The sequence below is a fragment of the Pagrus pagrus genome (assembly GCF_965226575.1).
Source record: "Pagrus pagrus genome assembly, chromosome: 21".
Taxonomy (NCBI): Eukaryota; Metazoa; Chordata; class Actinopteri; order Spariformes; family Sparidae; genus Pagrus; species Pagrus pagrus.
In genome coordinates this window covers 21,584,998-21,598,170 of record NC_140208.1, presented here as the reverse complement: position 1 = coordinate 21,598,170, position 13,173 = coordinate 21,584,998, and the positions used below count along the sequence as shown (strand labels likewise).

The 13,173-nt window shown below is 42.2% G+C and overlaps 1 protein-coding gene across 2 annotated transcripts in view; it reads left to right on the top strand.

Annotated features, from left to right (window-relative positions):
• Positions 1-874: 874 nt before the first annotated feature.
• The window catches only part of LOC311250842 (V-type proton ATPase 116 kDa subunit a 1-like), a 28,181-nt gene continuing 15,882 nt past the window's right edge, over positions 875-13,173 (top strand). For both annotated transcript variants that reach the window (XM_084342934.1, XM_084342933.1), the window contains exons 1-17: positions 875-960; positions 2,290-2,452; positions 2,736-2,814; positions 3,077-3,174; positions 3,805-3,933; positions 4,025-4,107; positions 4,738-4,864; positions 5,255-5,337; positions 6,231-6,324; positions 7,104-7,316; positions 7,696-7,846; positions 8,916-9,055; positions 9,220-9,383; positions 9,615-9,705; positions 10,768-10,886; positions 11,391-11,607; positions 12,721-12,828. In XM_084342934.1, the coding sequence (XP_084199060.1) occupies positions 2,336-2,452; positions 2,736-2,814; positions 3,077-3,174; positions 3,805-3,933; positions 4,025-4,107; positions 4,738-4,864; positions 5,255-5,337; positions 6,231-6,324; positions 7,104-7,316; positions 7,696-7,846; positions 8,916-9,055; positions 9,220-9,383; positions 9,615-9,705; positions 10,768-10,886; positions 11,391-11,607; positions 12,721-12,828 (2,013 nt within the window). In that variant the 5' untranslated portion in view covers positions 875-960; positions 2,290-2,335. The remainder of the gene's footprint in view (positions 961-2,289; positions 2,453-2,735; positions 2,815-3,076; positions 3,175-3,804; positions 3,934-4,024; positions 4,108-4,737; positions 4,865-5,254; positions 5,338-6,230; positions 6,325-7,103; positions 7,317-7,695; positions 7,847-8,915; positions 9,056-9,219; positions 9,384-9,614; positions 9,706-10,767; positions 10,887-11,390; positions 11,608-12,720; positions 12,829-13,173) is intronic.

Here is a 13,173-nt window from a genome sequence, read left to right as displayed (position 1 = left end):
GCAGTTTTTTTCTCTCCACTGTCACCAAATGCTTGCTGATGGGGAACGTTCTCTGTAAGTTAAATATAAATGGTCTAGACCTGCTCTACTTGAAAAGTGCCATGAGATAACTTTTGATGTGAACTGGAGCTATAAAAATAAAACTGACTTGGCTCGTCCATTGAGTGGCCATCTTGGAAAGCACAGAGCCTCTGCTTGTATTAAAAAACACTTCAGGCCACCACCTGCATTGTGTGGAGATGCAGCCCTGCTCTGCAAAAGTGGCCATGAAACCAGAAGACCTCCTGCCACATCCCCTCCAGAACCCCACTCCACCACCTACCATCAGTACACTATTTGAGCATTTATGAATGGACATCTTAGCTGAACCCATCCTACGTGATATTCATGAGTTCAGAGTTTTTAAGGATCATAAAATACGAAGATTATCAACATTCATTAGGAGCTGAAAGCCGAGGTCAGTCATGTGTATGTGTGTGTGTGTGTGTGTGTGTGTGGAGGTACTCTTGCACCTTTAATATGCGTCTTTTTATTATTTCTTTATATAAATGTGTGCAGGGTTGATGGCAGGTCCCAGTTAAATCTCCTGTCACGACCAGCGATTCTAACAATCCTGGATTAACCACGTTAGATCACATGGATTATTTAATTTCCCGTTTGGATTTTCAAAATAAAAACTACAATGACGAATCTATTTGCATGATGTTTGCAACACAAAGCACCACGACGGCAGAGTAATCAAATTACATTTCGTGAAATGAAATATATTGGTATCATCGTTAATTTTGGAGTTAATTTAAAAAAATTGCATACATCCAAAAATCCAAGTAGATACGCCACGCTCTTATTTTGAAACGGGGTGTATTTCCGGCGGTCTGTCTGTCTGTAGCTTGACGCTCCTGGACCACAGCATCCAGCATCCAGAGGGGTCTGACGGCCGGAGAGAGCTGATAACGACAGGTGAGTGAAACGATGTTTTTTATGAAGTGAGGCGGTTTCAGTGTTCAGTGACAGTCACAGGTCCGAACCACAGTCCTGTCGGTACTGACGTGTTGACAGTGTGGACATGAGGACAGTGAGGACATGAGGACGGCGATGATGCGACCGAACCGCTGTTTCTGTCTCAGTCGCCTAATGGTCGTCATGTATTTTATCGTGGCCTCATCAGATGTATGTTCTGTCCGTCAGTGAACCGGGTCGTCCCTGTTCACACCTGACGTTCATTCTGCTCCAACATGATCGTGTCCCCTCCATCATATTCTGCTCTGGGCCTGTAATGTGCGCACGGTGTTGGCGTGTAAAGAAAAATACATGGGCTGCATATAAAAGCATTTATTTTATATATATATATATTTTAATCCACATCTCACAGTGTGTCAGTGTGAGAGAGGAGGTGACAGATGCTCACAGTGAGGGAGGCCGGACTCCCGCAGCATCATGGCGTCCTTGAGCAGTGAAGGACAGAGCGGAGGAGGAGGAAGAGGAGAGAAGGCAGAGAGGAGGAGGCAGAGCTGCAGCGATGCTGCTCTGCAGCGCGGGGCTTTTAGGAGGCTTGATTTTATAAAAAACAACTGTTTTTACAGTTTTTACAGGCGCATAATTGACCTGCATTAAAGCAGCCTGATATTGAGACTACGTCACTGCGTTGTGCATGAGTTGTTATTATAAGGATAGTCAGCTCTGGTCAATAAGCCTTCTTCTGTGTAATGGTACAGTCCACCTACAGCAGGGTACATACAGCAGGATACATACAGCAGGGTACATACAGCAGGGTACATACAGCAGGATACATACAGCAGGGTACATACAGCAGGGTACATACAGCAGGATACATACAGCAGGGTACATACAGCAGGGTACATACAGCAGGATACATACAGCAGGATACATACAGCAGGGTACATACAGCATTGTATGTACCCACTTCTTCTTCTTCTTCTTCTTCTTCTTCTTCTTCTTCTTCTTCTTCTCAACCCCCTAATTTATATGTCAGCATGCACTATTTGGACCTGTTTTTGTCTCTAGTGCTCCATGTGCATATAAAGTTGCACAGTTTGTGGTGGCGTTCCCGTCCTTCTGTAAGGAAATGCACCATGTTGAACACAAGACAGAACTGTGTGGAAACGAGGCGCAGCAGTTTGGGACTGTATACTCTGCTTTACTAACAGTTCAGTTAGAAAAAATCATATTTTGTATGTGTACTTTTACTTTCACTGCTTCACAAAATGAATGAATATATTTTTAAAATGTTTTAATCTAATGCTTTTATTACACATCTTCCTGTCGCAGGTGCAGTGTTTCTTTCTTCTAACTAAGTCCGAGTGTGGTTCTCATCATGGGGGAACTGTTCAGGAGCGAGGAGATGACCCTGGCTCAGCTCTTTCTCCAGTCTGAGGCAGCCTACTGCTGCGTCAGCGAGCTGGGAGAACTGGGCATGGTCCAGTTTAGAGATGTAAGTATGAATGTTCTCATGTTCTGCTGTTTGTTGGTGATAGAACTCCTCTGAAGGCAGGAGTAGTCTCTTTGATTGAATGAAAGCCAGTGAGGAAGGTGAGAGGACATGTGGTGTTACTCGTTTCCTGTCTTATATCACACATGTATTGGTGATTATTAATCAATTTCTGTATTGAATTGTCTAATTGATTTCCTGGGTATTAGTCTCTGTGAGTTTCACACAAATATCTATAATTATTTTGTCAAAATAATTGTTTTCCCTCTTGTTTTTCCACCCATAGCTGAATCCAGATGTAAACGTGTTCCAGCGCAAGTTTGTGAATGAAGTGAGGAGATGTGAGGAGATGGACAGGAAACTGAGTAAGTCATGAGTCACATACATTCTCAGCCCCGGCCAAGGGCACCATGTACTGTAGCTCCTACCTGTGATTCAGCCGGTTACTGCTCCTGTCAGACCACATAGATGCAGTTTTGATATTTGTGTTTTTATGTAATATGTTTTTTGAGTCTTGTTTTACGACTCCCACACCCAGGAAACATTTTTCATTTCATTGAGGGCAGTTAAAATAACATGTTTTTACACTAGTAGAGTACTGAATCATGGATTATCTGTTCTGAACAGGGTTTGTGGAGAAGGAGATCAAGAAAGCTAGCATCCCAACTGTGGACACTGGAGAAAATCCTGAGGTTCCTTTCCCGCGGGACATGATCGATCTGGAGGTAATCAATCTGTCATTATTATTTATCATCAGTCATTATTTTTAAGTATGTCATGAAAGTAGGGAATACAAAAGAAGGGATCACTGAAGATAAATACTCGTCCAGTGTGCAGGATTTAGGGGCAGAAATAGAATCCAATATTCATAATTATGTTAACATGAGAGTATAATCACCTGAAACTAAGAAGTGCTGTGTTTTAATTAACTTAGAATGAGACTTCTATATCTATAGATGGAGCAGGTTCTTTACCTTGGAGTTCACCATGTTGCACCATCATGTTGCGACAGTAGCGCAGAACGGACAAACCACATGCTGGTTCACGAGAGAGCCTTTTGCATTTTTCCTGTTTTTAGCCACCACTGTAGGTGAGATGAGGGGTGTTCAGGTAGCTGCAGTCTGCATACACTCCACTAGATGCCACGAGGGTCTCAGCGGCTCCGGTGTTGAACACTAATGTAGAGGAGCAGTGACGGCCAATAAGAACTGTCTGAAGTCTGTCTGTAAGGAAGTCCAGTATCCAGTTGCAGAGTGTTGTACTCAAGTTTCATGTCTGAGATTGTGTTGCATGCTGCACTGAAATCAACACAATTCCTAACCTAACAGTGAGTGTGTCTTGGTTGTGACTGGCAGGCCACCTTTGAGAAGCTGGAGAATGAACTGAAGGAGATCAACACCAACCAGGAAGCACTGAAGAAGAACTTCCTCGAGCTGACGGAGCTCAAACACATCCTCCGTCGAACACAGCAGTTCTTTGATGAGGTTGGCTTATTTCCCCCTCTCAGACACGCACACCACACCTTGAGGCAAAATAGATAACTGGTTTGTTGAGATTGTCCTAATGTGTTGACAGATGGAGGATCCCAACCTGCTGGAGGAGTCATCAGCTCTAATGGAGGGCAGTGAGGGGGGCCGTGGTGCCCCGCTCAGACTGGGGTAAAGCACTTGGACTGCATCAAAATATTTAATATACGTCCTCCATGTGCCAGTTTTAGAACATACCTGGTTCCAACCACATGAAAAGGGAGAGCCAGCAAATTTAGACAAGTCAACAAGAAAAATCTGCATCCCAGAGCATCTAGGCTTAAGAGACTTGACACAGCAGAAGTGCTGTAATGCAGGAGTACTCTTTATTTCTGCTACTTAAATAAGTGTTTCACTGCTGGAGAGATGGCCCATGCATAAAACTGTCTATCTAAGTTGTCAGCTAAGTTCCTTGTGCTCAAGAGGTAGAAAACCTTTAACAACCAGAATGCACTGCACCGCACTGGACTCATAAACACTCACTCTCTCTGGTACTCCAAAGACAAACACTGCCAAAACGTTCAGTGTTGTCACAATAGCTGGTAGATATTCAAGTAACCTAGGTAGCAAGCCTAGCCTAGCCTAGCTAGCCAAGGACGATTAGTAATAATAATTAATAATGTCAGGGAATGAACACTAAAAGTTGCCATTGACTGTATATATTAGTGTTTTCATCATATCTCTTTGCCACTCAGAAGACTTTGAACTCACTGTGTCTGTATTCTTTGGTGCTATCTGTTCTGAGCACTGTTTTGTCTTCAGTTTTGTAGCCGGAGTGATCAGCAGGGAGAGAATTCCCACCTTTGAGAGGATGCTGTGGAGGGTGTGTCGCGGTAACGTCTTCTTAAGGAAGGCAGAGATCGAGGACCCTCTGGAGGACCCCACCACGGTCAGCACACATAACGTACCACCATAGAGACTAGAACAGACACATACTGTATTCCCTCAAATAGGCTCTGTATTTACCTCAGCTGCAGTAGGTACCAGGCCTTTATTAGTAGATCTCCAACGCTTTATTTTACATAATTTTCCTGAAACTTGGTTGTGTTTGTCCTATATGTATATATATATATAGATATATATATATATATATATATTTAATATGATTAATCTGATTAATTGGCTGTCGGCTTTTTCCTTCTCCCCACTATTGTTATTATATCGGCCTTTATAAATCGGTCTACCTCTAATCCTCATAACATATTACAGTTGACAGTTTTACATATTAGAGAGAGATACATAACTCATCTGTGACTTGCACTTGTTCTTTTTCTAACAGGGAGACCAAGTCCACAAGTCAGTGTTCATCATCTTCTTCCAAGGTGACCAGCTGAAGAACAGAGTGAAGAAGATCTGCGAGGGGTAGGTGTTACACGGGAAGAGGCCTAAAATATATATCGGTCGAATATTTGATTCAGCAACATCTTATTGCATGGCTCGTCCTTTGGGGATGCAAAAATACAGATGCCACAATTTATGTAAAGAGGGCCAGTCTGGTTGGTTGGTTTAGGCATGTGTGATTATGTTTATGTTGGTATAATCTTGATGTGATGACATGGTACATTAAGGTTTAACAGTTAATATGGCTATGTTTACAGGGTCAAAAGTTTAGTCTGGTTAATAATAATAAGGGAAATAAAGTGGGTGGGACTTCTGGCCATCTCTACAATCAAATCCATAAGAACGCTGTTTATCCAGAGTAGTAAACCGGGACAATGGTGCCATCGAAGACCAGATAGTGAACAAGCCTGGACCACATAAGTATTTTGTATCGAATATGATGCAGTTTAGTGACCATCAAAGGAACTGCAGCTCACAGTACTGCTGTGGAGCTTTTCACTTGTACCCCTTTCACACTGGCCAAAACACCCACTTAGACCCACTAACTTCAGGCTTTTGTGTACAATATGAATGTGTTTGTCAGTAGTCGCATGCATTCATCACCTCCGTCTCAGCTTAGCTGATTTACTTGCTATGACGTGTGTTGAAGTTAAAGTGATATTTTGGGTCTTTTAATGTGGGGTTGTATGAAGTACGTATCCCTAGTCAGCATATGACCTGCAGTAGACTGAAGTCAGACAACACCTGACAGTCCGACCTGCACAGCTGTGCGTGTGTGTAGGAATATGGATGTTGGATGGTTGAGGGAATGTAGTCCCAAAGCAAAAAAGGTTTAAAATATACCCCACTTAGTAGCACTTACTCTTTACTAGTTACTTAGTAGCACTTACTCTTTTGTTGGTGTACTCCTCCAGGTTCCGTGCCTCACTTTACCCATGTCCAGAGACCCCCCAGGAGAGGAAGGAGATGCTGGCTGGAGTCAACAGCCGCATCGATGACCTCCAGATGGTATGTTTGTCATAATAATGGATCTATCATTTAATAAACCAAAACATGTAAATAGAGTAAACTGAGGTGAGCTTTCACATATGTGGTTGACCTTGGTGTAAAGCCTGCTTATCATTTAAGCCACATCATGCCATTAGCAGTGCAGTTCTTTTTTCATTTAATAAGTCTTTCAAAGGGTCTTTGTACTCTTTGTTGCACTGCCGCTCGCTGAACAACAAGAAATGAATCAGAAACTACAGGATGTCTGTTCAGTTTTCTTTCATAAGATTTATTTCCAATCAACTTACAAAAGCCCACATAATGTAGAGGGCTGTTTTCATGTGCATTAGTTCTTATCTGTGAAAGACCTTTGTCCTGTTTCATAGTGTTGTGGTTTTTCCTTATTAAGCCTGGAAAAAAACCTGGTTCTGCTTGAGAAGTCGACTCTAGTCTGAGCCTGCCAACCACATGCAATGTGTCACACTCTGCTACAATAGAGCATTTTACTCAGGTTTAGATAGAAACAAGTTCTGTACATAAACATGTCTTGGGCCTGGGAGCCAGTAAGTTAAGATCAATCCAGTACAAGTTTTAACTCACATTATGTTCATATCACAAAACTATGACAGTACGCCCCAGGAGTGTCTTTAAGATACTTAACAGCAGCAGTCTGATGTCTAATGTCATTATTACACCTGACCTTAGGTTAGCCTGTAGCAATGTCAGAGCTTAACAACAGCCAAACATGTTGGGACCAGGATGTTCAATCTGAAACAGATCCCACCCTGCTGCTTCTGTAGGTGCTGAACCAAACAGAGGACCACCGTCAGCGAGTGCTGCAGGCTGCCTCCAAGACCATGAGGGTGTGGTTCATCAAGGTGAGGAAGATGAAGGCCATCTACCACACACTCAACCTCTGCAACATCGACGTCACTCAGAAGTGTCTGATTGCTGAGGTGTGGTGTCCCGTCTCAGACCTGGACTCCATCCAGTTCGCTCTGCGCAGAGGGACGGTGAGTTTTATTTATTTACGCTGATCATGTGATCATATTCTCCTTTTAGCGGTGTAGTGTAGAGAAAAGGCTCACATATCGCTCTCTTCCTGTCCTTTATACATCACGTGTGAGGTCACAGTTTGTTTGTGTTGGCTGACTTTTATACCAACATTACTTCAACCTTTACTCTGTTAAATCATCCCACTCCAAGTTATCTGTAAATCACACTGAAACATGCCACTAAAGTAACAATTAAAACAGACACATGTATATGGTATGAACTTCAGTTGTACTTTAAGACTAAGATGAGTTTGTGTTGGGGCCTCTGTAACTCATCTGTCCTAACCCCTGCAACATTTGCAGCACGATGCTGATGAGTGAGGTCTTTGTTTGACAGGAGAGGAGTGGCTCGACCGTTCCCTCCATCCTCAACAGGATGCAGACCAAGCAAACTCCACCCACCTTTAATAAAACCAACAAGTTCACGTCAGGCTTCCAGAACATCGTTGACGCCTACGGCATCGGGAACTACCGGGAAATCAATCCAGGTCAATCATTTATCCTTATTTGGATGAATTACTCATCATGTTATCAGTTCAGAAGCAAAACGATCTTATTTTAAAGACAATATATGATATAATCCCTCCCCTTTATGAAATACAATTACTCATTGTCAAAAGAGTGGGTTTAAATCTATGGCTATTTTTGTGAGTATTATTTAGTTCTAACGGCTTCATAGTGTCATTTCTTAAAAAGTGGTCATGTGGTCCTTTGGTGACCTCGACTGCAGAGAGAAAACGAGGCCTTTATTTCTAATTTCATTCTGTTCCCCTGCTGCATCATTTTACAGTTTTTAAAAAAAATGCTCTTAAGCTACAATCAATAATTAGACCTTTTAAAAGCCCTGTAAAGTGCATTACCCTCAATTTCCTGTTAAGCTTTGAAGGTGAAAAGTTTGCAGGAAGGAAGTGTTTCTGTTGTACTCCTGCAGTCGCTATTAAAACATGACAAACAGGAATTGACTGTAAGTACTGTGATTATTATGAAATGAAAGCTGAATTTGTGTTTAAAAGAGAAAGTGAGAGCAGCAGAGTGGTGAGTACGAGACGACTGGTAATCCACCTCACCACCTCCTTCCTGTTTGTTCTCCAGCATGATAAAGTAGACGTGTGGAGTTGATTTGTAGAATTTGTGGCCTTAAAACTAAGTTGCCCGTCAACAAAAAGTATTTTCTTTGCCCCAAAATTGTCAACCCATAAACGCAATATTTTGTTTTCTCTCATGTAAATTATGCAGACAACAGAATCTCACACTGTATATAATCATTTATTGTCCAAAATGTAAAACAGATGCAAAATTCTACAGTGTTTGCTCCACATTTCAGTCATTTTCTTAAATTTGTATAATATGATTTAATTCCACATTGATTAAATATGATCATGACAATATAGACTGTTGTACATTCATATATTTAGAGTTCCTGGTACTTACTGCCTCTTACTGGAGGTCAATTCAACCTGTCCATGCTTAATATTCAGTTGTTTGCCAGAGATTGAGCCCATGAGAGTTGGTGTTCTTGATCTGATCTGAAGCCTTGTTGTCTGTCGCCTGTTACAGCTCCGTACACCATCATTACTTTCCCCTTCCTGTTTGCGGTGATGTTTGGTGACATGGGTCACGGCTTGCTGATGACCTGTGCTGCCCTCTACCTGGTCATCCGAGAGAGCCGCCTCCTCTCCCAGAAGAGTGACAACGAGGTACAGTATGGGAATGTGTCAACTCTGCATTTACACCCGGGTCAGTTGACTCTGCAGTAGACCCGGGTTTTTGAAACATGATGTCAGTGACTGCTAGTTTTGGTGGAAAAGCGGTATCAGACATAAACAAGTGTTGCTTTCTGTGTTGCTGTGTGTCTCTGTAGATGTTCAACATGGTGTTTGCTGGTCGCTACATCATCCTGCTGATGGGACTCTTCTCCGTCTACACCGGCGTCATTTACAACGACTGCTTCTCCAAGTCACTCAACATGTTTGGTTCTGGATGGAGCGTCAGGCCCATGTTCGGTCCAAAAGGAGCCAACTGGACGTAAGTCAGCCGCCGACTCTTCCCGGACTGACACCGTCTAAGATGTTCACCATCAAGTTCATTTAGTTTCTCAAATCAGTATCAGTTTTTTTTTTTTAAATGCATATTTGCGTTTTTTCCCGAAAGTGTTCTGTCACCTTTTATTACTTTTCCCTTTGAGACCTGCAGCATGTATATAACCTGTTTAATCTTACTACATTCATTCATTCATCTCCTGCTGCTGTGTTCTAGGTTTGAGACACTTGATGGAAATTCAGTTCTACAGTTAGACCCAGCGGTTCCTGGTGTGTTCAACGGGCCTTATCCACTTGGAATCGACCCGGTAAAACCTGCACACTCATGACGACAACAAGAAGTAAAAGCTTGCAATTGTTCTCTTTGGTTAGAACCACAGCACAGACTCTACCTCTGGCTTGTAAACTTCAGTGATGCGGCTGGAAATGTTCTGTGTTTTTTTACATTGTCCCAGGACAAGGTCCAAACTAACACTCATGCATTTAGGTTTTATATTATATTATATTTCTTATATTGGTTCTTGCACAAACCATGATGCATGAATAATACACCTACAGCCAAGTCTCTTCCTACCCTTCCAGAATATGAACGGTGTTTGCTTGTGCCAGGCAATTAGTAATAAACCCATCTAAGGGCAGCAGACTTCAGTGCCGTGCACAAACCACAAATCATCAGGACAACTGTCATCTAACAGGGAATGTTAAACTCGGGAAAACAGATAAAAAGTCTTTGAGTCTTGAGTCTACATCTAGTCATTATTTTACCAGTGTAACTACAGTGGTCTGCTTAAATTCAATAATTTATTAGTGTAAACCTTTACATTTAAATGAGTAAATAATTGTAAAACACTATTCGCAAAGCACATTTATTGTTCATCATATAATCAGTATTTCACAGCACTAAAAACAAGCTGGCTTTTGTGCGTGCCGGCTTACGTTTGGTCCAAGGCGTTCTTAAATTTAGATCTGACCTAAGAACAAGCAGGAAGTACACAAGTGCTGATGAATGATATAAAAGTGTTTATATCTATGTTTGTAAATGCTCGAAGATGGTATCCTTATAACAAGTTTATTGTAAGTGTGAAGATCTTATCCCTCTGTGTCACAGAGCTCTATCGTTGTCTTAAAAACAATATAAAACACATTAATGAGCCACAGTGTTGCATTGGGTGAAATGTTCTTACGACCATGAACACACATAATGTTGTTTATTTTAACTTAGCCCACACTCAGGCTGCCTTACATACTTAGTAGGGCCACACATTTGGTGCTGCTTAGGAAGTTCCTGATATATTTGGTTAACATTAGTGCTCCCTAATACACAAAAGAAAGATCAGGAACAGTGTGTGACTGTTGTTTCTCCTCTGCAGATCTGGAACGTCGCCACCAACAAGCTGACCTTCCTAAACTCCTTCAAGATGAAGATGTCTGTGATCCTGGGCGTCATCCACATGCTCTTTGGAGTGTCTCTCAGTCTCTTCAACCACCTGTAAGTGCTGCACTCTGCACCGATGCTGAAAATGAACACCTCAACCCTTGGCTGTCACAGTAAAGTCATATAACATGTCATATAATGTACTTTTTTAAAATAAGTTAGCCTCAGTATGTCTCAGTATCCTTTAAATGAGCCTGTTGTAGAGCTGGTGGGTCACTGACCACAGGGCTGGTTGGTGGCTCGATCCACACCTCCTCCTTTACATTCAGAGGACACTGAACCTGAGATGGTCTCAGTGGTCAGGGCAGCACCCTGCATGGTGGCTCAGTGTGACCAGTGTGTGAGCGGTGGGGCGAAAAGCTGGTTGCTAGTTGTGTAAAGAATAATAAAAGAGAGCTTGAGAGAGAAACACTCAGCAGCCAGGTAGACGCATCACAATCAGGGCTGAACTTTGTTTTAAGCATACTGAGGCCCTTGAACTTGCCAGATCTGCCATCAGGTCAGAGGAGTTATTATAAAATCTGCTCTGTGTCATTAACTGACTTCACCTCACTGCAGGTATTTCAAGAAGCCGCTGAACATCTTCCTGGGCTTCATCCCAGAGATCGTCTTCATGTCCAGCCTGTTTGGTTACCTCGTTCTGCTGGTCTTCTACAAGTGGACAGCCTATGATGCTTTCACATCCAAGGACGCTCCCAGTCTGCTCATCCACTTCATCAACATGTGTCTCTTCAACTACAACGACCCCACCAACAAACCCCTCTACGCGGGACAGGTGCTCCCTCCCTCATCCACCCCTCTGCCTCTCCCAACTCCCCGTCCCTCCCTTCATGCACAAGTGTGGTTGAATCCTGCAAACCCACAATAGTTGATATACATATACTTTATTTTCTACTGGTCGGACGTAGTCTAGCAACACTGGAGCTAGCAGGGATTCTGTGTTTTGCTGTAGGAGGTCATCTGATAAGAGACTTAAAATCTTTGGGTCTACTCTACTACTGGCTCTACGAGCACATTGGATGTGAAATTAAACTAAAAATGAGTTTAACATTTTCACTTGCTACGTATATGTCATATATGACATGTCAATGGGGACCTCTTTTGGTTAACTGGTAGTTACCATCTACCTAGTTTTCCATCTAGCTTGCTTGGTCAGGAGCAGGGATGAGCTTCTAGATGCTTTACATTGAAGCGTCTGTGCTCTGTGTACGTAGAGGTACTAACGTATGTATATATTTTTCAAACGAAGCGCTCATCCTTGAAGGCTTTTAGCATATACAATTTATATAAAAGGGTTGGAAACTATTCTTAAAGTGGAATTCCAGTATTTTTAAAGCTAGGTTTGGTGTTGATATAGACAGTTTCTTATTTGAAGTCAGCCAAAGGGGGTTTTATCTTAGAGGACCACATCTGTTCAGTCAGATTAGCTGTTGCTGTTAGTGTTTTATTCATCTTGTTGCCAGATGAAGCTGAAGATCGAAACCATAGAAAACATTCTTGCAGGAATGTCTTTTTCCTTTTAACAACTTTGTTAGTTTAAAGTAGGTGTAGACGTTAGCAGACGGTCTTTAGTCCTGGTTTCCTGACACGTCTGATGTGTCTGTTATGTCCTCAGATCAGCACCTTACTGCTACAAGTCAGTGTAATGAGTACATTTTCTGCAAAAGAATGCAAAGGAAATCTTATATTCTGTTGATGAGTTTCATGTCACTAACTAGATTCAAATGATACAAAAGAAAGAAAATCAGCAGTGTGTTTTTTTTCTGTCCTGCAGTGAAAGGGAGGACTGAGCTAGGCCTCACCAAGATCTTTTCAGGGAATTAGCATCTTCTGCTCACTCCTGCACATCACCAACACCTTGTTAACCTCTCTCTGTTTGAATCTGTAGATGGGGATCCAGGTTTTGTTGGTGCTGATTGCCCTTGCATGTGTTCCCTGTATGCTGATTGTGAAAACTTTGGTGCTTCGGCGTCAGCACCTGTGGAAAAAGCACCTGGTATGTGACTCTGACCCCACCTATAACCTTACTGCCACCTTTGATGAATAACAAATACAATCTTTGGTATAACCTTTTTTTTTTCATTCCTATTCTGCCATTCATTTCAATGCACATTGTACTGTGTAACGTGGTTGGTTGTGTTGCCATGAAAAATGCTTAAAGCCTGCCTTGGAAACGCTCATATTTTAGTGGGAAATGTGTAAATATTTGACAGACTGGGGGCACCCTAACAGCTGATCCAGAACGCCACATACACACCTGATTTACCTGAAATGCCTGATGAAACAGTCTACAGTTCTAATTCCTCTCACTGGTTGTCTTAAACCTCAAAGACTAAAGACC